Source organism: Capricornis sumatraensis, chromosome 6 (genome assembly GCF_032405125.1).
Source record: "Capricornis sumatraensis isolate serow.1 chromosome 6, serow.2, whole genome shotgun sequence".
Taxonomy (NCBI): Eukaryota; Metazoa; Chordata; class Mammalia; order Artiodactyla; family Bovidae; genus Capricornis; species Capricornis sumatraensis.
Window position 1 is genome coordinate 67,644,055 of NC_091074.1, and position 25,593 is coordinate 67,669,647.

The following is a 25,593-nucleotide window of genomic DNA, read 5'->3' on the forward strand; positions in this document are numbered from 1 at the left end:
CTCTCTCCCCTTGTCACTGCCAGGCTGTGGCTGTTTCACTGTTAAGAGCTATCCTGAGATAAGTTAGGACACCACAGACTCAGGAATAAGTTGGAGACTGTGTCTAGAGTTTCCTGAGATGAGTTAGAGTCCCAGCGGGATGGAGATGCACTGGTCATCTCCTCTTGATTTGTATTAAGCGCTGTTTCCAGTCCCAGAAACGTATCTCCTTTTGTCAGTGTGGGAAGAGTCCCCAGTCTGAATGCTAAGAGATGGAACAAGAACGACCTATCCCATTTCTCCTTTGCGTGGTTTGTAGTTCTCTTTGGCAAATACGAGACCCGATGTGTCCCCAACTCAGTGTTTTCTCCTCACCTTGAGATGGTGCTGTTTTTGCTACAGTCTGAGGGCTCAGGAACTGATCATTTTTCTTCTCCATTATTTGTTTATCACCCTCAGAAAGAGAGATTTGTGAAACTCCTGGACCAGCTGCACAACTCACTGAGGATTGACCTCTCTACCTACAGGGTGAGTGAAGACATGGCTGTGGGATAGGATGAGGATAATATCAAGATCAGTCTAGAGAGACTATGGGCCAATCACAACCATAAAAACTGAAGGCAAGGAAAATTAGTCCTTTTCATCACATCTGAGTATGGCCAACATCACTGACACCTGTGGGTCCTCCAAGTCCAGGGACCATGCAGTGTTTAAACAGTAGCAGGTGTGGTTGCTCTTTATAGATAGTTGGCTTTCTAACCCCACACATGTCACTCTACCAAACTCTCTGATGATATTCCCATCAGGGAGTCTCCTAAGGATAATCTCTTCCAGAAATGCCCTTTAAAACATAGATAGTTATGTTTTCTTATTGTGTCTTGCCATATTCTCCTCATTTTCCAGGCAAGGTGTGCGAATCTGGCTAAGGGAAGAGAGAGTAGCTTGGCTTGGGCAAGTAATTTGTAGCAGATATGTCCATTTCTAGAATGGAGGGAGGACAGAGATATACCAGGAAGGTTAGTGTCTAGATCAGGACAGGGAAATGGGCAGTTTTTTTGTTCTTTGTAAGTTAGGCCTTAGAATGACTTCATTACTTGCTTTAAAGTGTTGTGAATTTCCAGAACAGGCAATATACCCACATTAAAAAGTAAGTATAAAACAACCTCAAAGTCAAGAAGTGCAGTTTTGATTATCTGCACCTTCACTGCCCTCCATTTGCACGAATAATGGAGAGTTGACTGTATATCTTGTATTTGGCATATAAGTAGCCCTTTGAAGGTTTAAAAAAAGCAACCCTTAAAATGGAGAGTGGTGCAGCATCTTCCTTAAGCTCTCTTTGGCAGCTTCTCCCTAAAACTCATGCCAAAAGGAAAGAAAGATCCTAAGGTGGAAAGATCCTAAGGAACTCACTCCAAAAGCAGTTCTGCTCAGAGCTTTGCCATCTGCTGGCTCCAGAATGGTAGAGTAACCGAGATCCACTGTACAGAAAGTATATGTCCTGGATCCCAGTCTTTTCTGTAGTGTGGCTCCACTTATATTCCATGATATACAGTTAGATTGTAACTTCTGAAGAACTCATTGTTTGGGTGTAAGACTCTTCACCCAAGAAAAAAGTGTGTGTGTGTGTGTGTGTGTGTGTGAATGTCTGTATGTTTATTTGTGCAAATACTCACACGTTGCATGGGAAGTAGGGTTGGGGGTAGGACGTGTTTCTTTCTGGGCCTGGGGTTATTAACACCTGCTTTTGGCAAGGGCCTGAGTCCATGGAAAAGAGAGAGAGATGTAGTCTTACAGCATTTTTGTTCTGCTTCACTAGGAGAGATCCCTATGGGTGGTCCTTAGGAAGCTTCTGATCCCTTGCTTTTGGCAGGGAAGGCTTTCATATTCTTCTGTTCCTCTCTTACATTTTCTTGATTTGCAACAGAATAATTTCCCTGCTGGGAGCCCTGAGCGACTTCAGGACTTAAAGTCCACAGTGGATTTGCTGACCAGCATTACTTTCTTCCGAATGAAGGTAAGAGATGAATTTGGGCTGGGTGGTGCTAGGCTGGGGACCTGGCCTCAGGACATGGAAGCTAAGACTCATTGAGTATATAGTCTAAGGCTATAGGATCCATCACCTCTAAACTTATATTTCCATACATCTGTTCCTGAGTTACTTCCAAAAAGATCATGGATCATGAAGGATGGACTAGGTAGTTCTCTCCGTCAGCTATGCTGACAATTTCATCTCAGGGCAAGTTTGGGGGCACTTCTAGGAAGAAATCTCACTCAGGTCAGCAGGACCCTGGACCCATATTTTTTTAATTAATTGGCAGGTTCAAGAACTTCAGAGCCCTCCAAGAGCCAGCCAGGTAGTAAAAGATTGTGTGAAGGCCTGTTTGAACTCAACATATGAGTATATCTTCAACAACTGCCATGACTTGTACAGTCGCCAGTACCAGCTGGTAAGAGGATCGGACTCAGGTGGGGCCAGCTGTCAGTGGTTCTTAAAGCCTCAGCTTTCTTTCCTATGATTGTGGTGGAAAGGAGCTCAGGAAAAGTCCTTGATGTTCTCGGAAGTGAGTGGGTTGTGGAGTGGGGCCCATCTAGATCATGTGAGACATTTGTAGATGGATAGGAACCATTGGATAAGATGTTACATAACTGAGTTGAACAGAAACAGCAACAATAAATTTTACTTTGGTATTGAAGAAAAGGACCTAAATTTGAACTCAGTTCAGGGAGTGAGTAGGTGAATTCTTAGTCCTTCCTAGAGTCTGCTTCCCCCCTGAGGTTAATTTTATTCTGACTCATGTAAACACCTCTGTGTTCCAGGCTCCCTTCCCCTGAGATCTAAGCTACTGAAGCCTTTGTTTAGCTTGCCGCACTCAAGGCTTTGCCATCCATCTACAGATTCTCTCTGTTGGGGAAAGAAACTGTTTTTAGCTTTTATCTTTCAGTTATGCGGGAGTCTGTCTAAATACTTGGTCTCTATTCCCTAGGTCTTCCCTAGTGGCTCAGTTGGTAAAGAGTCTGCCTGCAATCAGGGAGACCCAGGTTCAATCCCTGACTCAGGAAGATCCCCTGGAGAAGGAAATGACAACCCACTCTACTATCTTGGACAGAAGAGCATTTTGGCTTCAGTCCGTGGGATCACAAAGAGGAATCTGACCTAGTTTTAGATAAATCTAGACTTTGAAAGAGGCCTTATAAACCATTCAAGGACTTTCTTTAGCTTTTTAATTTTACTGTTTTTTTTTTTAACTTTCTCTCACTCTTATTTTCTCATTATTTGTACTGAAGTAAACCCTTAGTGAAAGTGAAAGTCACTCAGTCGTATCTGACTCTTTGTGACCCCATATATAGAGTCCATGGAATTCCCCAGGCCAGAATACTGGGGTGGGTAGCCTTTTCCTTCTCCAGGGGATCTTCCCAACCCAGAGATCGAGCCCAGGTCTCTCATGTTGCAGGTGGATTCTTTACCAGCTGAGCCACAAGGGAAGCCCAAGAACTCTGGAGTGGGTAGGCAATCCCTTCTCCAGCAGATCTTCCTGACCCAGGAGTTGAACTGGGGTCTCCTGCATTGCAGGTGGATTCTCTACCTACTGAGCTCTCAGGAAAGCCTGAAGTAAACCCTTGGTGTCATTCATTTCCCTCTACTGACCTTCAGTCCTTGATTCATTCATCTCTCTGTTCTTTGAACAAGGTCAAGTGCTAGGGATATAATCTGCATCTCACTCACATTTATCTCTTCTCTTTTTGATAAAAGCCATTCTAACAGATATGAGGTGATATCTCATTGATTTGCATTTCCCTACTGATTCAGTTCTGCTTTTGAACTGTGTTGTTGGAGAAGGCTCTTGAGACTCCCTTGGACTGCAAGGAGATCGAACCAGTCCATCCTGAAGGAGATCAGCCCTGGGATTTCTTTGGAAGGAATGATGCTAAAGCTGAAACTCCAGTACTTTGGCCACCTGATGCAAAGAGTTGACTCATTGGAAAAGACTTTGATGCTGGGAGGGATTGGGGGCAGGAGGAGAAGGGGACAACTGAGGATAAGATGGCTGGATGGCATCACTGACTTGATGGACGTGAGTCTGAGTGAACTCCGGGATTTGGTGATGGACAGGGAGGCCTGGTGTGCTGCGATTCATGGGGTCGCAAAGAGAGAGTCGAATATGACTGAGTGACTGAACTGAACAGAACTGATTCAGTTCAGTTCAGTCGCTCAGTCTTGTCTGACTCTTTGCAACGCCATGGACTGCAGCACACAAGGCTTCCCTGTCCATCACCAACTCCCAGAGCTTCCTCAAACTTCTGTCCATTGAGTGGGTGATGCCATCCAACCATCTCATCCTCTGTCATCCCCTTCTCCTCCCTCCCTCAATCTTTCCCAGCTTCAGGGTCTTTTCCAATGAGTCAGTTCTTTGCATCAGGTAGCCAAAGTATTGGAGTTTCAGCTTCAGAATCAGTCCTTCTAATGAACATTCAGGACTGATCTCCTTTAGAATGGACTGGTTGTATCTCCTTGCAGTCCAAGGGACTCTCAAGAGCCTTCTCCAACACCACAGTTCAAAAATATCAATTCTTCGGTGCTCAGCTTTCTTTATAGTCCAACTCTCACATCCATACATGACTACTGGAAAAACCACAGCCTTGACTAGACAGACCTTTATTGGCAAAGTAATGTCTCTGCTTTTTAATATGCTGCCTAGGTTGGTCATAACTTTTCTTCCAAGGAGCAAGCGTCTTTTAATTTCATGGCTTCAGTCACTACCTGCAGTGATTTTGGAGCCCCCCAAAATAAAGTCTGTCACCGTTTCCATTGCTTCCCCATACGATTTGCCATGAAGTGATGGGACCAGATGCCATGATCTTAGTTTTCTGAATGTTGAGTTTTAAGCCAACTTTTTCACTCTCTTTCATTTTCTTCAAGAGGCTCTTTAGTTCTTATTCGCTTTCTGCCATATGGGTGGTATCATCTGCATATCTGAGGTTATTGATATTTCTCCCAGCAATCTTGATTCCAGCTTGTGCTTCATCCAGTCCAGCGTTTCTCATGATGCACTCTGCATATAAGTTAAATAAGCAGGGTGATAATACACAGCCTTGACGTACTCCTTTCCTGATTTGGAACCAGTGTGTTGTTCCATGTCCAGTTCTAACTGTTGCTTCTTGACCTGCATACAGATTTCTCAGGAGGCAGGTCAGGTGGTCTGGTATTCCCATCTGTTGAAGAATTTTCCTCAGTTTGTTGTGATCTACACAGGCAAAGGCTTTGCATAGTCAGTAAAGCAGAAGTAGATGTTTTTCTGGAACTCTCTTGCTTTTTCGATGATCCACTGGATTATAGCAATTTGATCTCTGGTTCCTCTGCCTTTTCTAAAACCAGCTTGAACATCTGGAATTTCATGGTTTACGTATTATTGAAGCCTGGCGTGAAGAATTTTGAACATTACTTTGTTAGCATGTGAGATGAGTGCCATTGTGCAGTAGTTTGAGCATTCTTTGGCATTGCCTTTCTTAGGGATTGGAATGAAAACTGACCTTTTCCAGTCCTGTGGCCACTGCTGAGTTTTCCAAATTTGCTGGCATATTGAGTGCAGCACTTTCACAGCATCATCTTTTAGGATTTGAAATAGCTCAACTGGAATGCTATCACCTCCACTAGCTTTGTTCATAATGATTCTTCCTAAGGCCCAGTTGACTTCACATTCCAGGATGTCTGGCTCTAGGTGAGTGATCACCCAACCATGATTATCTGGGTCATGAAGATCTTTCTGTATAGTTCTTCTGTGTATTCTTGCCACCTCTTTTTAATATCTTCTGCTTCTGTTAGGTCCATACCATTTCTGTCTTTTATTGTGCCTGTCTTTGCATGAAATGTTCCCTTGGTATCTCTAATTTTCTTGAAGAGATCTCTAGTCTTTCCCATTCTGTTGTTTTCCTCTATTTGTTTGTGTTTATCACTGAGGGAGGCTTTCTTACCTCTCCTTGCTATTCTTTGGAACTCTGCATTCAGTGGGTCTGTCTTTCCTTTTCTGCTTTGCCTTTTGCTTCTCTTCTTTTCACAGCTATTTGTAAGGCCTCTTCAGACAACCATTTTGCCTTTTTGCATTTCTTTTTCCTGGGGATGGTCTTGATCACTGCCTCCTATACAATGTCATGAACCTCCATCCATAGTTCTTCAAGCACTCTATCAGATCTAATCCCTTGAATCTATGTATCACTTCCACTGTATAATCATAAATGATTTGATTTAGGTCATACCTGAATGGTCTAGTGGTTTTCCCTACTTTCTTCAATTTCAGTCTGAATTTGGCAATGAGGAGTTCATCATTTGAGCCACAGTCCACTCCTAGTCTTGTTTTTCCTGACTATATAGAGCTTCTCCAGAGCTTCTCCATCTCCGATTTTGGTATTGACCATCTGGTGATATCCATGTGTAGAGTCTTCTCTTGTGTTGTTAGAAGAGGGTGTTTGCTATGACCAGTGCGTTCTCTTGGCAAAACTCTATTAGCCTTTGCCCTGCTTCATTCTGTACTCCAAGGCCAAATTTGCCTGTTACTTCAGGTATTTTTTGACTTCCTACTTTTACATTCCAGTCCCCTATAATGAAAAGGACATCTTTTTTGGGTATTAGTTCTAGAAGGTCTTGTAGGTCTTCATAGAACTGTTCAACTATAGCTTCTTCAGCATTACTGGTCGGGGCATAGACTTGGATTACTGTGATATTGAATGGTTTTCCTTGGAAATGAACAGACGTCATTCTGTCATTTTTGAGATTGCATCCAAGTACTGCATTTTGGACTCTTTTGTTGACTATGATGGCTACTCCATTTCTTCTAAGGGATTCTTGCCCACAGTAGTAGATATAATGGTCATGAGTTAAATTCACCCCTTCCAGTCCATTTTAGTTCACTGATTCCTAAATTGTTGATGTTCACTCTTGCCATCTCCTGTTTGACCACTTCCAATTTGCCTTCATTCACGGACCTAACATTCTCCGTTCCTATGCAGTGTTGCTCTTTACAGAATCAGACTTTACTTCCATCACCAATCACATCCACATCCCTATGACTGGTGATATTGAAAACCTCTCCATGTACTTGTTGGGCATTTGTGTATTTCCTTTGGAGAAATGTCTGTTTAAGTCTTCCCCCATTTTTTTTTTTTTGCCAGATTGGGGGTTTTTTTGTTTGTTTTGTTTTTTGCTATTGAGTTATTTGAGTTCCTTATCTATTTTGGGAATTAACCCCTTATCAGATAGGTGGTTTACAAATACTTTCCACCCTCTGTAGGTTGTCTTTTTATTTGTTGTTTCTTTTGCTGTGTAGAAACCTTTTATTTTCATATAGTCTTTTTGATTTTTTATTTTGTTGTCATATCCAAAATGACTATCAGGGAGCTTTTCCCATGTTTTTTTTTTTCCAAGGAGCTTTATGGTTTCAGGTCTTACATTTAAGTCCTTAATCCATTTTGAGTTAGAGTACTGGAGTGGGTTGCCATTTCCTTCTCCAGGGGATCTTCCTGACCCAGGGATCAAACCCGGGTCTCGCGCATTGTAGGCAGACGCTTTACCCTCTGAGCTACATGCCCTCTGCATAACATATGGGTCCAATTTCATTCTTTTGCTTGTGGCTATCCAGTTTTCCGAACACCATTTATTGAAGAGAATATCCTTTCCCCATTGAATATTCTTGGCTTCCCAAGGCCTTTTCTTATCCAGCTAGGCAAATAACTTCCAAATGCAGTTCTTTCCCCTAATGATTTTCAGAGGGCTAAGGGAGGTTTGGTTCCCTGAGGGCTGGGCCAGCCTGCATGCTGGATCTGTTCTGTAGCTCCTGTAGAACTTGAAGGAACTTCTCAGTGCTGAGATGTACTTATGTGTGGTGGGGCAGTGGGTAATGTTAGAGGAGGGCCACCACTAGAATAAAAGAACTGCCAGTGGGGATCACAGGGAACTAGACCTATTTAGACTGACGGGGCTGTTTACTTCAACCAGGAATTCACTATGCTCTTAGCTACTGGGAGAAGAAGGAAGGGAGACAGGCATCTTTATGTCTCCTGGACTGGTCGAGCTTATTAGAGCAATGCTGTGGAGCTTGGGAGAGAAGTTCTCAGGAACAGATTCTTTCTGTTCAAGGACCTCCCAGTGGTCACCGCTCTGATAGAATGGGTGGTGGTATCTTGTGGAAGACAGGGTATAGGAAAGGAAGGGTGCCTGATTCTTAAGGAAGGGCCACAGCTTGGGGAAGGGAGAGAGGAAGACTCTCCATATTCTCCTCTGACTCTCACTATCTATCACCATCTTCTCGGGAATAAGAATCAGGAGCTGCCTCCAGAAGATCAGGGGCCCAGCATTAGGAACCTGGATTTCTGGCCCAAACTCATTACACTCATTGTGTCAATCATAGAGGAAGATAAGAATTCCTACACCCTCGTTCTGAACCAGTAAGTATCACCTCACTTGGCCTTTCTGTTTGGTGGTTGGTTTGTCCACCTGTCTAACAGCCTCTTTCTTTCCTGTCTCTGTGTGTTCACAGTGCCACCTCTTCCTCCTGTTCGTCCATCTGTCCCTCTGTCCCTTGTATCTGTCTGGGTAACTGTTTCTGGAGACAGGTGTGGAAACATAATGAGGGCCCCTGCCCAGACTGAGCCAGCCTCCCTGGAGAGAGACCTCTGGGAGTGGCTGCCCTAGGAGTCCCTGGGGATCCAGAGGCCAGGCGTGTATGTGTCCGTCTGCTGTGAATAAAGAGGGCCTTCTGATGCCCAACTTCTTGCTCCTTCTGCTCTAGCTTATTTAGCCTGGGCTTGTCTTTCAGCCCTTCTCCTCTTGGCCAGAGTTCCCTGCCTTCTAGGCATCATCTCCCCTAAGGCCACCTTGCCTGAGGGGATCCTCTGCCCCAATGTGTCCCTCTGCCTACCACTGGCCCTGGGTCCTTATTCTACAGTTGGAGCCTAGCCCTGTTTCCTAGGCTTCTCCTCTCTTCAATCTGACCTCAGATTGAACTAATCAAATCAAAGAATTAATCAAATAAATGCCTCTGCCTTGTTCTCTGACTGTGTCTTCTTCCATCATCCAGGTTTCCCCAAGAGTTGAATGTGGGAAAAGTCAGCGCAGAAGTGATGTGGCAACTCTTTGCCCAAGACATGAAATATGCACTGGAGGGTAAGGGTGTGCCCATGGCAGTGGGCTGCAAACCCCTAGCCAAAGCACCTGTTTGCCATCCGTTTCTTCTCCCAGACAACTACACGTTCTAGGTGAATAGTGCAGTAAGAAACTAGAGAGATTCTAGGCATAGTGGGTGATAGGCACTTGGGTAGGCAAAGCTTCAGCCAAAGGAGTAATGGAAATTGCTGTGTGGATGTAGGTTCCTCCTTCCAGCTCCAGAGCAAGTACCTATTTCACACTTTCCCAGCCCAGAGATCAACTCTTCCCATGCTGGGTGTTCTCAAGTGGCCCACTCCCTAGAGAATGGCCTTATGACACTTGCCTTTACAGTTTTACAGAGCCATGGAACTTTAAACACATAGATAAGGTTATTTTCTCACACCATAGACTGCTTGGCCTGACTTTCTTTGAAAGTTGTTCTAGATTGGCATGACAAACCCAGAAAGATACTTCTCTCCTCACTTCTTCCATGGAACCAGTTATTACTCATCTTGTTCATTCTGCTGTTCTGCTCATCTCGCACTTTGGCCCACAAAGATATCACTCCCTATCAGACCTTCCTGGGTCAGACATTCCTGTTTCTACTCATCTGCGCTCACTTATTCAGTTGCATTTCCTGTTGCTGTATGTTATGTTAGTCATCTCCTCAGTCTGTTAAAGTGGACCTAGGTGGAGGGGAGCAGTCTGGAGCAAGGAGTCTGCCTGTGTTATTTGGGTAGGGTGGTAGGAAATGGGTAACCCTCTCAGACTTTTAAACTTTTGAGGTTTAGGAGCAGTAACTTTTGAGGTTGAAAGAAACCTTGCAGATCTGTGCTTAGTTTGAGACAGTCACGTACTGTCCGTGAACATTCTGTAATTCTTCCCCAGAGCAGGCTGCCTCCTGTCCGCACTGGGTCATGCCTGGGGCTGTAGCCCATGCCTTAGCCGGTCAGGCCTCTGACTTGGTCACCTGTCCCTTTCCCCCAGGCAGCACGTGGTGAGTGCAACGAGGAGTGTTGCCCCAGTTCTTAAAGAACTCCAGCTGTAGTGAATTGGGGCGGGGGGCAGGGTGGCGGGGGCGGGAAGACAAGTACCTGTGAAAAGTGTATGGATTCCACAAGAGGAATAGTGTAAGGTTGGACAGAGGTTTTTCAAACAGAGGAAATAAGTAAAAAGGGGAAACGGCAAGAGGAGGGTAGAGGTGGGGGCAGGAGAGGGGAGTGCAGGGCTAGAACTCCAGGACTTCTACTTGCTGCCTGCCAAGTCAGCTCTGCTTTTATCAATTTTATATGAGGCTTTAAATGAAATTTCTTTCAAAAGGGGAATTCTGCTGATGTTTAAAAGAAACATAAAAGAGTTGAAAACTGCTTTAAAGAAAGAACTCATGTTGACCTGGTTTCAAATCTCAGTTTTACCACTTACTCCACAGTGTGTTCTTAGACTGAGCTACTTAATTCTTGTGAGCTCCCATTTTTATTCATCTATAAAATGGGAGTGATGATGGCATCTATTTCGTTGAGCTAATGAAGCAGCTGAGATGTTTGTGACATACTTAGAATACTGCCTGACATTTATTAAAGGCTCATGAGCAGAGATGCAGTGTTAACACAATAGCATTTTTATAAGATTTTACCTCAGTGGAAAATGGGGGCAGGCAGAACAGGGAGAGACTGGAAGCTGGGTACAGACAATGTGATAGTTTATGGCAGGGGGATAGGCTAGAATTATAGCAGAGAACTTAGAGGAAGAATGGGCGTGGATAGACATTGGAGGGAAGCTGTGACAGGGTTTGGTGATTGTCAGGATGGCGAAGGGCAAGAGAAAGGGAGGGGTTTGGAGAGCTGGTTGATAAAAGGATAGTGTTGACTGCTGCTGTTAAAATGCTACCATTCACTCAGCCTTTTTAAAGTCAACTTTATTGAGATATAATATGCATAAAATAAAATAACACTCTAAGAGTACAATTTGGTGAGTTTTGACAAATAAATACACCTGTGTAACTACTGTCCCAGTTATGATACAGAACAGAAAGTTTCTTCAGTAAATCCACACCCTGTTCACCAAGCATATTGAGTACATTCTTTGTGCCACATACTGTGCTAGTTGTTGGAACCCCAATGAGATACATGAGGCATAGTCCTAGCTGGTGAGAAGCTCAGATCAGTCTAGATAACAAACCTATAAATTGGCAGTTACAATTCAAACTTAAGTGCTACCAAGGGAATAAGCATTGGGTGCTGAGAATCGTATAACCCAGACCTGGAAAGAGCACCTGGGAGGGCTTTCTCTAGGAGGTGATATACTGACTGACACCTGAAGGATGATAGCACTTAGCTGGTGGGGAGGGAAGGCATTCGTGACAGGAAAGGGAGAGACAGACGTTTTAGGCAGAGGTTACAGTATGTTCAGAGACTTGGGTTCTAGAGAGAGCTGGCATGCTTCGGGAACTGGATACAGTAATTGAGTGTGATTAACACTTTAGCGTGTAGGGGAAGAGATGCGTGAGAGGTGAAGACAGAGAAGCAAGATAAAGCGAGATCATACAGGAAGTTTTAAGCCATATTTAGGATTTTGGACTCTATCCTGAGGCAGCTGAGAGCCATTGAACAGCAACCCAGGTTAAACAAGGGATTAACATGACCACATTTTTAATATAGAAAAGCCACTTACTCTGGCTACCATATAGAGAATAGGTTGGAGGAGGACCAGATTGGAGACTATTACAGTAATACAGGTTGGAGATGGTGGTAATGAGACCTAGACAGGTACAAGTGTGACTATAAAGAAATGGATAAATTCCAGAGAAGTTTTAGAGATGAAATTAACAGGGATTGGTGGGTTAAATGGATATGAATAGATAGGAAGAAGGAAGACTTGAAGATGATGCTCAGTACTGAACAAGAGGTGAAGATGTTAAGATAGCAAAGATGGTGACTGGAGTTAAACCCAGGCAAAGTGAGATGTTCCATCAAAGACTTGAACAGACATTACCAGAACCAGAGAGAGATCTGGGGGAGATGTCAGCAGTCTGGTAGCTGAAATCACGAGGTTGAAAGAACTCTCCAGGGAGAAAGATGAATGGAGGGAGGAACATGGAAGTCAGGGGCAGGAGAAGGTTTAGATACTCAATTGCCCCTTTTTAACAGATCAATCATCCTCTAATACCCCTGGCCCCCAACAACAGCCTCAAGTAACTACTGGAGCATGACTCCATGAGACTTGTTAGAATAAAGTGTGGCCAGTGTTTAATCCAGAGAAGGCAATGGCAATCCACTCCAGTACTCTTCGCCTGGAAAATCCCATGGGTGGAGGAGCCTGGTAGGCTGCAGTCTGTGGCGTCGCGCAGAGTGGGACATGGCTAAAGTGACTTAGCAGCAGCAGCAGCAGCAGTGTTTCATCATTCATCCTGTTAGGTTTTGTACCGTAGAAGTTAATTAGAAATTAGGGATTAAGGCCAGAGTACAGATTATGGATTGACAGAGAAAGTGAGAATTCTCTGCAAACGCAGTAGCTTGAAGGTCCCTAGAAGAAAAGAATCAGGTAGCTCTGAAGGGATGGAGCAGCACTGCCCCTTCTCCCAGTGGGTTGTTGACCAGAAAGGAGAGAGGGCCCTCCTGGTGGTTCCTTCTTATGTTTCTAGGTTCTTGGCCTGGTTTAAGGACAGCAGGGTGGGAGAGAAGGGGGAGGCCCTGGGAGGGTCTCTTTGGTGTCCCTGACTTTTTCACTTTCTGTGTTGCTCATTGGCGTCTCTGCTCTGTCACAAGCCTCCACTGTCATTCGTATACGAAAAGTCCTCTTTCTGGGTGGTAAGCACTTTTGGTTGTTGTCCCTATACCTCTAGTCTTACTCCTTTTTCCTCTTCTCTGGCTCACTGCTTCATAGAAGAGTCTGCAAATGCAACCTCGGGTTGAGGCGGTGCTGCCTTCAATGCCGGGAGATGACATTCCTGGGACAAAGGAGCCTTTTGAGGCTGAATCCCAGTCTCCCATTTCCTCCTTGGGTGTCTGCTGTACTGATTGACAAGGGCAGACTGGCTGTTCTATCTTGACGTGGAGGAGCATCACCCGTGGCAACTCGGAGTTGAGCAGTAGTGTTCCCAAGGACAACGACCTTCCCCTCCCTGTCACTCAGTACTCTCCCCATTTTGCTTGCTTTCACCAATATGTTATACGTAAGCACACAGTTGGCTTTTATTATTCAAACAAAATTAATGCTTCATCTCTAAAGGGGGTAGGTGAAGGAAACCTGTGGGTGTGGCCAGTGCTCTAGACTCTGTGGGCAAGCTGTTGGTGATCTTTATCCTAGATTTTCCAGAAGCCTCTGCAGACTTGGCTGTATAACCTTTCACATAAGCATCCCATTTCCTGTAGCAGGATGGCTCTTTCATCTGGCTATGTTTCCATGGTTTCCACACTGACTTATTTCATACTTCTCCGAGAGTTCATTTTCCAGTGTTTCAGCTCTGCTCTGGCACCGTCCAGTTTACCTCAGGATTCTGTTATGCTGTGGCTGCTCAACTGCTCTTCCTGTTAGCTTGGGCCCACTTTGGTTTTCCCTGTCTCTGTGTGGCTGTCAGTAACCCATGTGTATCATGTATGACTGCTTATCTCTGCATTTAAGTCCATCTGAGGAAATGGCTCAGCTACTAGGATTAGTAAAGCCCTGGAAGATAAAGCGTAAAGTAAAGTGTCATCCCTCTCATGTCCTGGGCCGTTTCCCCAGGTCAGCCTTAGCGCCCATATCCTTTTCTCCTCTTCTTCACCAGTGGCCGGTATCTCGCTTGTACTTCCAAAAGCCAGCACAGGAAGACTGTGGGCCTTATCTGGGTGTCTGACTTAGCCTCTAAAGGAAGATTTGGGTCAGGCTTTTAGCAGAATACTCACTGCTAGGGGGAGGTGGCTGTGGGGAGGTGCTGGGAAGTCACCCTTCTTCTAAGACATCTGATAGCGCCACCCAACTGGATCCGCCTTGGGAAAGCTCAGGAAGCATGGCCTGCACTGCTGGTACCTGACCCCGCCTCTTTCCCCCCAACCAGAGCATGAAAAAGACAGGCTGTGTAAGAGTGCTGACTACATGAACCTGCACTTCAAGGTGAAGTGGCTCCACAATGAATACGTGCGGGATCTGCCTGCCCTCCAGGGCCAGGTGCCCGAATACCCAGCGTGAGTCATCATGTGGGGGGCTGCAGAGGGAAGGGGGGCTCAGGGGCTGGGCACTGCCAGTATCCTTGCTCTCAGGCACATGGCAGCTGCCAACCACTAGCTCCAACCCCTCCATCTTCCTGCCTGGCTGCAGATGGTTTGAGCAGTTTGTCCTGCAGTGGCTGGACGAGAATGAGGATGTGTCTTTGGAATTCCTGCGTGGGGCCTTGGAACGAGATAAGAAGGATGGGGTAAGTCAGGGGCTTGAACTTCACAGGTGTCTAGCCAGGTCTCCCAGCAATTAGCTGTCAGCAGGAGTTCCTGGGCTGTAGCCGGGATGGCCGTCCCTGCCTGGTGGAGTCCATACGGAGGGCTGTCCAGAGCCATGGAGCCACCCTTGCTGTGCAGAGAGCCCTTCAGAGCCTTACAGACTTGGGACGAGGTAGCAGCTGCAGATGATGACCCTGTGTGTGGCCTTCCTTAGTTCCAGCAGACATCAGAGCACGCACTCTTCTCTTGCTCTGTGGTGGATGTCTTCACACAGCTCAATCAGAGCTTTGAGATCATCCGGAAATTGGAATGCCCAGACCCCAACATCCTTGCCCACTACATGAGGAGATTTGCTAAGGTACCATGACCCTCCTACCCTTTTTCCCTTACTCCACGACACTCACAGCCTATCTACAGACATGAGATCAACCCCTCTTTGTGATGGCCTTTGGGTACAGCCTGGCATCACCCCATGCTCCTTTACTTGAATCTTGGGCAGATAGGTGGGTTTGTTTCAGTGGGGTAGAGAGGGAGATTGGTCCCCTACTTTGAGATTCCTCTTTATGTACATGTTGTTACTGTTCTGGGAGAAGTGTGACCCCAGGTACGATCCTCATGGGGAAAGCTAAGGGTCCCCTCTCCTTCTTCCCCTTTCTTCTCAGACCATCGGGAAGGTGCTCATGGAATATGCAGACATCTTATCAAAGAACTTCCCAGCTTACTGCACAAAGGAGAAAATGGTGAGGGCCAGGCTTTTTGCTTTTGAAACTATCCTCAGAGCTGAGGATGGGGTGATGCTCCTGACTTGTGACTCCCAGCAGGGTTGTGCTTGAGATTATGCCACAAAATAACAAGAACCTGATAAGGAGTTCCTTTGAGCCTCCATTTGGTAATTTATCCTCTACTGAGCTAGAGACCCTTTGCTTAGGCTTTTTTTTTTTTTTAATACATTCAGAGAGTTATAAAGGGTAATCCCATGAATACCTGGGGCCCCCCTATTCAGGGTTAAAGCAGAAACATTTGCTTCTAGTCTTCCTTTAAGGAGAGCTGTCAGCATTGCTTCCAGATCTCAGTGCTTAGGGAGAGACAGGTATAACGTGCTGTAAATTCCCTGTGGTTTTTGGAGTCATGTGATAGAGGCAGGGGCCCTAGATTGAGTTCTGTGCTGAATGGAGCTAAGACTTAACATTTCCGTCTGTCCCCACAGCCTTGCATCCTGATGAACAACATGCAGCAGCTGAGGGTGCAGCTGGAGAAGATGTTTGAGGCCATGGGAGGCAAGGAGGTAGGTCTGAGGGTCAGGGTTACCGCATTCTCCCTTTGTTCCCAAGCTCCTCAGCCATAGAACTCTGCCCTCTCCCGACTGGGTCTAGACCTGAAGTTTAGCTTGGTTTGGACTGGTTTTAGCTGAGAGATTTGAGTAGGCATTGGGGTAGAGGCCCTAGGAGGGAGGGGTCGGGGCACAGGAGGGGAGAAAAGCCTAAGAGAACCAGCTTAGCCAAGCCTGCCTCCTGTGGATACAGCTGGACCCTGAAACTGCAGACAGTCTGAAGGAGCTTCAGGTGAAACTGAATACAGTTTTGGATGAGCTCAGCATGGTGTTTGGAAACAGGTCAGTGGCCCCAGAACACACAGCCCTCAGAGCCAGGTGTGGTGCCTGGCCAGTCCCGGAGCCCCTGCCCCACTGGCCTCCGCCCAGTGCACCTTTGTGCATCTTCCCCTCTTCCTGCCGGCCTGCCCTGTTGGGGCTGCACCACGTGTGCACTTGGGTGGGACCGAGCAGCTGGAGCTGCTTAGGGCCCGTGTGTGTGGGGGTCGAGGAGGGCTGCAATGTGGGCACATGTGTAGTTTCCAGGTGCGGATTGACGAGTGCGTGCGACAAATGGCTGACATCCTGAGCCAGGTGCGGGGCCCAGGGAACGCGTCCCCCAACGCAAGGGCCTCGGTGACTCAGGATGCAGACAGTGTGCTCCGGCCTCTCATGGACTTCCTGGACGGCAAGTGAGTATAGCACCCAGCACTGTCCTGTAGGGACGAAGCAGGTAGAGGCAATCAGAGGAGCTGCTCAGGGAGGGGGCCTCTCGAGCACTCACCCCATCCTGACCTGTGGCCTGGCCCTGCAGCCTCACACTTTTTGCCACTGTGTGTGAGAAGACAGTCCTGAAGCGGGTACTGAAGGAGCTCTGGCGGGTGGTAATGAACACAATGGAAAGGATGATTGTTCTGCCTCCACTTACTGACCAGACGGTAAGGACAGCTCCTTTCCACTTCCTCCTGCTGTGTCTCCCTTACCCAGTTCCCTGCTTCCTGATGGAGTTTGCAGTTCTCTGCTCTGAACGATTCTCTCTCTGCCCAGGGCACCCAGCTGATCTTCACTGCTGCCAAGGAGCTGAGCCAACTTTCCAAACTCAAGGTACTCTGGATACGTGGGGTCCTTTTGCAGCCAGATGGGAGGGGCAGGGGTTGCCTGGGAGAGGGGAAATCCGAGCTCTGAAGACTGAAGAGGAGGAGAAGGAGAGGGGCATGCAGCTGTGGGCTGACAAGTGGGGGACTTTCATGATGGCCACAAGCTGTCCTGACGTTGTTGCTTTCTCTGGGGCTCCAGGACCACATGGTGCGAGAGGAAACACGGAATCTGACTCCAAAGCAGTGTGCTGTCCTTGACCTCGCCCTGGACACCATCAAGGTGGAGGACCCCCTCCTCCAGACTGCCTTCCTACCCTACCCTCTTGGTCCTGGCATTCCGCTTGGCCAGATTAGGGGTCCCTCAGGCTGTTGCCACCCCGCGTCCAGCAGAGAGTGGGTTTTGTGTCTGTATCTTTCTCTGTTACGTCCACATTCCTCTTGGGAGCAACCAAAATGGTACCTCCTGTGTGGCCTCAGGTGAATCACCAAAGACCTGGAACATTTATTCTTGGCTTCTGAGGACACATCAGTTCACTTAGTAACTTCATTGTCATTCTGGAATATTTCCCACTGGGAATTAATCTTCCAGATCCAATATCCCAGTTTGGGCTAACCTCTTCATTTATATTTAAAATCATTTGGGTTTCAAAGGGTATTTTTTTCCCCTACAATGCATTCATTTATTCAACCAGACAACATGTGTTTAGGCACTATACACTAGGAAGGATGCAGAGAGAATCAGATATGGTTCCTGCATCAGGATACTCTGGTATAATTTGGTGATAACCAGACTATCATCTGGTATAAGGTGGTAATAAGGCAGGTACACATGGGCTGTGATTCAGGGCACTGGGGAGAGAGGTAGGTCATAGGTATAAAGTGCTCTAAGGGTTCCTAAGGGTAAAGCACCACTTCTGACTGAAAAGCTTCTGCCTGAAAAGCTTCTGTCCCGTATCTGTGCCTGTCCATATAGATTCATCCATCAGACATCACATCCAGAAGTATGGCCATCCGTTACCACTCCTGCTAGATACTCACATAAGACTGCACCTGAGAGACTGTGACCCTGGCTCTGTGTGGCATTCCTGATCTTGTTTATTGAATGACTCCCTGTCCTCTTCTGGAATCTTTGCTGGCCTGTGCTTGGATGTCCTTTCTCTGAGGATATTGTTGGGGAGCTGCCTCTCTGAAGGGATGACGCAGTAGCAGTTATTCTTGTCTTTCAGCAATACTTTCATGCCGGGGGCAACGGGCTGAAGAAAACCTTCCTGGAGAAGAGCCCAGATCTGCAGTCCCTGCGCTATGCCCTATCTCTGTACACACAGACCACAGACACCCTCATCAAGACCTTTGTGCGCTCACAGACTGCCCAAGGTAAGGCCCAAGGGTTTTGGGTCTCCTCTCTCCTCCCTGCTATGTCTCTGCCCCTAGGGAGTCAGTCTCCTGTAGCCCTCAGGGAGGCTCCAGGTACTTCTTCAGAAAGCCCTTCACATACAGACATCAGGATTTTCTTGATGGACCCCAATACTTACCCCTACCTACCCCAGACTCATACCAGATAGGAATCCCAGAGATCTGGGAGATGTGCCTGAGCTTTCATTTCCCGACATCATCTGGCCACTGCATGTATGTTGACCTCAAGCAGTATACCCTGTTTGATAGGGAAAATGTGTGAGGAAGCCTTGAGAATGAGTGGTTAAGATACTCACGAAGTCTTATAGCTTTGGGAGCCAAAGATTTCCCAGATTCTCCAGTGCGAATGAGAAGACTAAGAGGGGTGATCTGTGGGAGCACTTGAAAGGAGGGTACGGATCACAGGGCTATACAGACCTGAGGTTCCAGCCTCATGTATGATGCTAGTGCACGGGGCACCCAGGCAGCTGGTTCCCTCCCAACGATTTTCAGTTCTCAGAACCCCTCCCTGTCTCCAGGCAGGCCCATCCATAACAAAACACATCTGCACAAACACGGCTCAGACTGAAATTTAGACCCTGACCCTGAGGAGGTCCTCCTGGGAAGGACCTTCAAGGTGCAATCATTAATTGCTCCTTCCAGGGAAACCTAGGCATGCTGCCTGGAGGAGTGAACCTGGCAGGGGCCTGGGGGTGGGAAGGCTTAAGCCTTACTGAGCTGTGAACTGACCCAGATTGGAAAAGGGTGGGAATCTAAGCAGTTAGGATGAGGTTGATGGAAGGTGAAAAAATGCAGGGGAACCTGCAATACTGTTTCATTTTCCATGTGTGTTCTTATTTCAAGCCCAGAGTGAGAAGAAAGAGCAAAAGGAGTTATGAGCCTTGCTCAGCAAGATAGGGGGATCTTTCACAGAGATGAGTATGTGTAAAGGCCCATAACATCAGAGAGGCTAGGAGTTAATCTAAAAGGTTTTTCAGAGACACTGAGCTTTGAGCTAGATATAAAGATGAGGCGAGGCTGGACTGGGCACATAGGAAGTAAGACCAGGCAAGGGTGGTGACCACAGGGAGTCTGCAGTTGTGTGTGTGTGTTCTACCCACGGCTTTGTCATTTAGAGCCTAGGAAATTAGAGCCTACAGCTTTCTCTATCATGTCCTGCCGGTCTCAGAAACTTGCTGTATTTTCTACTGCCTCTGTCTGTGATTTGGTTGATGTGCAAACTGTTAAGTATAATTTGGAGCATTCACTGGCCCCAGTTCTTAGACTTCTCTCTGCACTCTGCTCCATCTCTGTGCTCCCTCAGAATATGTGTAGAGCTGCTCTGAATGCCTGTGAACTTCTTAGACTCTAACTGATTCTTCTTTCTCTGTTCTACTGCTGCTACCTCTTGACTTGCCTGTCCTCACTCAGTGCATGATGGGAAAGGTATTAGGTTTACTGCTAATGAGGACATTCAGCCGGAAAAGGGTATGTTATACACCGTGCAGATGTGAATCTAATACGGGCTAACACTGTCCCTGTGAACTAAAATGAGCTGCTTCAGGTGGGGCTGAGGGAACCAAATGTCAAAGGCCAGAAGTCCTATCCCAAGTCTCAGAGATAGGCAGTGTATTTGTACAGTCCGAGATGGGGTTAACAATAGTTGTCTTCAGAATTCCCCCACCTCTCCATCTGAGGACAAAAAATTTTATCTGGGGTGCAGGGTACTGGGGTTTTCCCAAAATAAAGTGAAGCCTCTACTGAGGGGAGCCTGCAGACTGGCCAGGGGGCACTGGAGAGCTGTGTGTGGAGAGGTCCAGGTTTGAGTAGGAAGAAGTCACTGTGTGCAGGGCAGCCCATAGGTGGGAAGGTGCTGCTTTGGGCTAGATGGGATCTGCATTGTTCTGCTGAGAAACCATGGGGTGGACACAATTCTCAGACTAAAATATAGGATGGCAGCACTGTCCTTTCCCAACATCTTTCAATGAAAAATTCTTCAGCCCAGGAGATAAGAGAAGTTTGGAGAACCTGAGAGATTCCAGTTGTAGTTTTGGAAGAAGTTTCACCAAAAATGTTGTCACCCTGACTTGTATTTTTATACACAGCCTCATTCTTCATCCCCTTTCTTTTCCTTTCCCTGTGGCTCACATCCCCATAGCTTCTGTGGGTGACTGCTTCTTGCTTTAGGGTGTAGGATAGTAGCCTCCCAGCTCTTGGTTTTACCTGGAGTAACTGGGCCTAAAGTCTTCAAGTTCTCCAGTAGGGAACCATCTGTCCCTCTGCCCACCAGGGTCCGGTGTGGATGATCCTGTGGGAGAAGTCTCTATTCAGGTGGACTTGTTTACACATCCTGGAACTGGGGAGCACAAGGTCACAGTGAAAGGTGAGTGGCATGGATGCACAGGCTTGAGACCTTTTCTTGCCCAGTGGCCCTATCAGTCAAAGGCACTGCTTATCCCAGTCCTTCCGCTTAGCCCTCCTCCAAGGGGAATCCCACCTGGGGGCTCAAGAACTGGGAATGCGTGATGGGTTGCCTCACAGGTTTCCATGTTTGTGTAGTGGTGGCTGCCAATGACCTCAAGTGGCAGACAGCAGGTATGTTCCGGCCCTTTGTTGAAGTCACCATGGTTGGCCCTCACCAAAGTGATAAAAAGAGGAAGTTCACAACCAAGTCAAAAAGTAACAACTGGGCTCCCAAGTACAACGAGACGTTTCACTTGTAAGTTATGGTTGGGGGATCTAAAGGACTTTGGGATGGGGGTGATCTGTGGAGTAAGAATTAAGAGAGGAGAGAAGGGATGGGCTGGATGGTGTCTGGGGTGAATTCTTTTGAGGACGCCCTCATCTCTGGTCTCCTATCTTCCATCTACCCTGTCCTCACAGCCTCCTGGGAAATGAAGAGGGGCCAGAAGCCTATGAGTTGCAGATATGTGTGAAGGATTACTGCTTTGCCCGGGAGGACCGTGTGCTGGGGCTGGCTGTGATGCCTCTGAGGGATGTGGCAGCCAAGGGCAGCTGTGCTTGCTGGTGCCCCTTGGGCCGGAAGATCCACATGGATGAGACAGGCGTGACCATTCTCCGGATTCTGTCTCAGAGGAGCAATGATGAAGTGGCCCGGGAGTTTGTGAAGCTCAAATCGGAGTCTCGTTCCATGGAGGAGGGGAGCTGAGCACCCAGGCTCCTGTGCCAACCAGAGGGCACCAGTTCCACAAGCCAGGGATAATGGGAGTTACTACATAGTCATCTTAGATCCTTAGTCAAGAGGCTGATTCATTCAGTTAGGAAAGTGTAAGGGAAAATCTGGTGGTGTGAGTGTGGCTTTTCACAGAAGGGGTCTGAATCCCTGACCAGCAGGTCTGTGGTGCTAGGAGCTGGGCTGTGGGGCTTACCACACAGGGAGATTTTTTCAGGGAGGGAAAGACATTTCTGAGAGTGTCAGCCATTCTTGGTAGAGATCCTTCCACTCCCACACCCCTTTTCTCCCCCTCTCCATACCACACCTAATCCAGTTAGATCCATATGTACCAATCATTAGAGGAACACGTTTAGAGGGCCTGGAGCTTTTGCCTAATTAGGTAAGTAATCCGTTGAGTCTACAGGTAATTGCTGAGCCCTGTAGTCTGAACTGGAGTATGGCCAGGGCAGGAACACACAGAATAGAATGCAGACCATCCCTTGAGCAGAGCCCAGCAGTGTAGAGTAGCTCAAGTGAGTACCGGGCATTGAGACCGAACAAGATACCTTTCAGCAATGAGCTATGCTAATCCCTTCCCCCAGATTAGCTCTCATGAGTAGAACCAGGTTCACATGGTGCTTCAGAGGCCTGAGCAGAATTTCTTTGGAACCCAAGCACCAGGGGCCACCTGCCCAGGAGTCTCCCTACCTCACTCCTTTAGGAAGGGGAGTGATGCTTCAGGACATGAGAGGCTCTTAAGTATACATATCTGAGAGCTAGCTGAAGAATCCAGGAGAGAGGGCTTCTTCATAGATAAGCCCTGAACAAAGCCAAAAATTGTGGAAATCAGTCTAGAAGGAGACCTATTCAGCTATGGCCACTGCCTTCTGGTGGTCCTTCCCCTTGCAGACACAATCCAGCCTTTGTCCTCACTCCCTTTCATTTAGGTCAGCTGCTGTCCCCCTCATAAACCATTCAACTCTACAGAAGGAACTTAGACTGTGATCCCTCTGTACAGGCTAGATTGGGGGTGGAGGGATGGGGAGCAGAGGGGGAGGGGGGCTCAACACTCCCGGGGAGTTGTGGACTTCCCAGGCCCTTGCCCACAGATGTGACAGGATCCTTCAGTATCCTCATAGCAGCCTCTTGGACTTCTTGAGGACTCTGCATTAGCCATTACATGAAACAAGAAACGAAGCATCTTTGCTGTTTTAAATTGTATGTGCCATTGTCACAAGAAATTATTGACTAGTCTGTAATAAATTATCTTGTAGCAGCCTTTGGGATCTGGTAATTCCAGTAAAGTGTGGAAAGCTGTAGAAATGACTTTCTAATATAATGATAGATTTAGACCAGCGGCTCTTTCCTCCTCTCTGCAGTCACAAGCGGAGGAGCCTAACACAGCTAGGGGAAAGGGCAGATTTCTGAGAAAGGGGGCGTGGTGGGCGGCGGAATTGAGGAGGAGGGGTGTGGTGGGAGGCGGGGCTCTCTCTGGGCTCCGGGGACCTGCGCAGAAAGGTGCGTTAAGATGGCGGTCGTTCCCCGGAGCCGACGGCTGCGGAGCGATGGTGAGAAAGAGGCACCCGAAGGTGGCGCCCGAGCAGAGGTTATCACCTTCTCCCTCCCAAGACTGAAGAAACAGTACCCCTCATATCGTACTCTGTATTTCCCAGTAGCTCTCTGTCTTTATGCTTTCTTGTAAACTGTTCTCCCAATCCTCCACATCCCCATACTGGAATATGGGTTTCCTAGATGCTTCAGAGATTTACCTGCCCAGATACCTAACAGAGGGGATCTTACCCCACAAATTCCTTCCAGAGGGTATCTGTTTGTCTAGTTAATAAAGCAGATATCTCCCAGTCAAGGTACATTCCTACTAAAGGAATTTTCTGTCCACTTTTCCCGCACTGTCCACAGAGTCTCTGAGAAGGAAGCCGTGAATCCTATACCATATCTGACTTGAAAGTGGGACGTTTGCTATCATTCCTCTCTCATATGGAGCAGGAAACCTACCCCGTAAGGAAAAGTACAAACTCTGGCTGATAGCCTACAAAAGACTTCCATATTTGAATTAGTAACTAACTTTTAAAAAACATTTAACATTTAAAAAATGCCTATTTCCTGCTTTGGGGAAAAAACTGTTAATTCATGTACCCAAAAAGTGACAGGTGGTTGGAGCTGAGAAGCAACTAGCAAATTAGTTTTCTACAGTTTATATAGACTCCAGGGACTTCTCTGGTGAGCCAGTGGTTAAGGCTTTGCTTCCAATGTAGGGGGAATGGGCCCAGGAACTAAGATCCTGCATGCCACAAGTAATGCTCGCCCCCTGCCTAAAAGCACTGAGTAGACTCCATTATTCCTTATTTTGTCATACTGGATTTTACATTATTTACCTGGTGCCTGGGAGGCATTTGAGTTTATAATCCCTGATGTAAGACTTTGGGTAATTTTCTGTACCCGTACTCTACTCTGAGCTCTTAATGGAAACTAAAATCCGAAGAGGCTGCATATATGTTTAGGTTATCTTTGGTTTCTGTGATACCCTGATTAGTATCAGAGATCATACTAGTAGTTAAAACCCAGGGTGAAATCTGTATTAAAGAGTTCTTCATAAGAGAATTCAGTCAGAAAAACTGCAGATGGCTTCTTGGTGCATTTAATCTTGAAGAAATCATGTGACAGCTCCTCTCTGGTGGAGTCAGGCTGAGAAACAAGATGCTGTTTCTCTGAACACCTGGTTTTGAAAGGGCCTGACTTTGGTCTGTACTGAAAGTGATGTCTCAAAAGTGCTGTCTCCTTCACTCCAGACCACACAGATGGTAACTGTCCTCTCTGTGGAAAATAACAAGCCTTGTAGTATCAAGAGTTGGAGGTATTCTGCAGACTGTATCTAATCAGAAGTGGAATAGAAGTACCTTTAAGTGGATTTTTTAAAAAAGCAAAATCATTTCTATCAGCATAAGTGTGTAATTCATCTAGTCATTGTGACTATTTGGGCTAGCTCCGTGAATGAACTCCGCCCCCCTTTGTTGAAGCAGCATGGCTAAGCTAAAGAAGCAACATGGAGTAGTGGAGGGAAGTGGGAGTCAGAAAACTTGAACAGGAGCCTCCACTCTGCAACATACTAGTCAGGGGACCTTGACTTTGAACCTTTCAGAGGCTGTTGCTTGCATCTGCTAAACAGACTATGCATCCTGCTGTGTTTACCTCAGAGGGATCAAATGGGCTTTTTAAAATTGGAAAGCACTTTGAAAACTATACATTTTCTTTGTATAAGGGATTATTATCATTATTACAGATGATCCTCTGAGCTCTGATAACTTCCAAGGAATTTGTCTTTCTGTGTCCTGGATTCAAAATCAATAAATATGTGCTGTGTGTATCATATGTACCAGCTACTCATCTAGGCCTGGAGCCTAGTATTGAACAAAGCAAAGCCCATATGAATTTAGGAGTGAGTAATCATATTGTGTGCCTATTAGGTACCCAGTGCAGTATCACAGCCTGGTGGAATAGTAGGCAGAGTTTAGATGATGAACCTAGGTCTGCAGCTGTATAGCTGTGAGAGTCTTTCCCTATGTGAGCCTGAACCTTCCTATCTGTAAAGTAAGGTGGTTAGACAAGGTAAAGTCTTCCCTGGTGCCTCAGTTGGTAAAGAATCTGCCTGCAATGTGGGAGACCCAGGTTTGATCAGTGGTTTGGGAAGATCCCCTGGAGAAGGGATTGGCAACTCACTCCAGTATTCTTGCCTGGAGAATTCCATGGATAGAGGAGCCTGGTGGGCTATATAGTCCATGGGGTCACACAGAGTTGGACATGACTGAGTGATAACATGGCTTCCCTAGTGACTCAGACAGTAAAGAGTCTGCCTGCAGTGCAGAAGACCTGGGTTCAATCCCTGGGTCAGGAAGATCCTTGGAGAAGGGAATGACCACGCACTCCAGTATTCTTGCCTGGAGAATTCCATGGACAGAGGAGCCTGGCAGGCTATAGTCCATGGAGTTGCAAAGAGTCAGACAGGACTGAGTGACTTTCACTTCAAACAAAGTAAAGTCTAAGGTTCTCTTGAGCTAAAATTTGTTTGTTTGGAGATT

At 46.8% G+C, this 25,593-nt stretch overlaps 2 protein-coding genes across 3 annotated transcripts in view; both read left to right on the forward strand.

Annotated features, from left to right (window-relative positions):
* The window catches only part of UNC13B (unc-13 homolog B), a 215,393-nt gene extending 192,888 nt beyond the window's left edge, over nucleotides 1-22,505 (forward strand). Inside the window, exons 13-32 of one of the 2 annotated variants that reach the window (XM_068973727.1) lie at nucleotides 439-507; nucleotides 1,904-1,993; nucleotides 2,298-2,426; nucleotides 8,288-8,415; nucleotides 9,048-9,133; nucleotides 14,151-14,277; nucleotides 14,411-14,507; nucleotides 14,741-14,884; nucleotides 15,189-15,266; nucleotides 15,734-15,811; nucleotides 16,050-16,138; nucleotides 16,375-16,527; nucleotides 16,650-16,773; nucleotides 16,883-16,939; nucleotides 17,132-17,212; nucleotides 18,159-18,306; nucleotides 19,756-19,812; nucleotides 20,615-20,707; nucleotides 20,884-21,043; nucleotides 21,208-22,505. In XM_068973727.1, coding sequence (XP_068829828.1) covers nucleotides 439-507; nucleotides 1,904-1,993; nucleotides 2,298-2,426; nucleotides 8,288-8,415; nucleotides 9,048-9,133; nucleotides 14,151-14,277; nucleotides 14,411-14,507; nucleotides 14,741-14,884; nucleotides 15,189-15,266; nucleotides 15,734-15,811; nucleotides 16,050-16,138; nucleotides 16,375-16,527; nucleotides 16,650-16,773; nucleotides 16,883-16,939; nucleotides 17,132-17,212; nucleotides 18,159-18,306; nucleotides 19,756-19,812; nucleotides 20,615-20,707; nucleotides 20,884-21,043; nucleotides 21,208-21,493 — 2,274 coding nt within the window. In that variant the 3' untranslated portion in view covers nucleotides 21,494-22,505. The remainder of the gene's footprint in view (nucleotides 1-438; nucleotides 508-1,903; nucleotides 1,994-2,297; nucleotides 2,427-8,287; nucleotides 8,416-9,047; nucleotides 9,134-14,150; nucleotides 14,278-14,410; nucleotides 14,508-14,740; nucleotides 14,885-15,188; nucleotides 15,267-15,733; nucleotides 15,812-16,049; nucleotides 16,139-16,374; nucleotides 16,528-16,649; nucleotides 16,774-16,882; nucleotides 16,940-17,131; nucleotides 17,213-18,158; nucleotides 18,307-19,755; nucleotides 19,813-20,614; nucleotides 20,708-20,883; nucleotides 21,044-21,207) is intronic. The other variant, XM_068973725.1, reaches the window with a different exon arrangement.
* A 522-nt stretch (nucleotides 22,506-23,027) lies between these two features.
* The window catches only part of LOC138080731 (phospholipid-transporting ATPase FetA-like), a 117,371-nt gene continuing 114,805 nt past the window's right edge, over nucleotides 23,028-25,593 (forward strand). Inside the window, exon 1 of the mRNA XM_068973599.1 lies at nucleotides 23,028-23,154. Coding sequence (XP_068829700.1) covers nucleotides 23,028-23,154 — 127 coding nt within the window. The remainder of the gene's footprint in view (nucleotides 23,155-25,593) is intronic.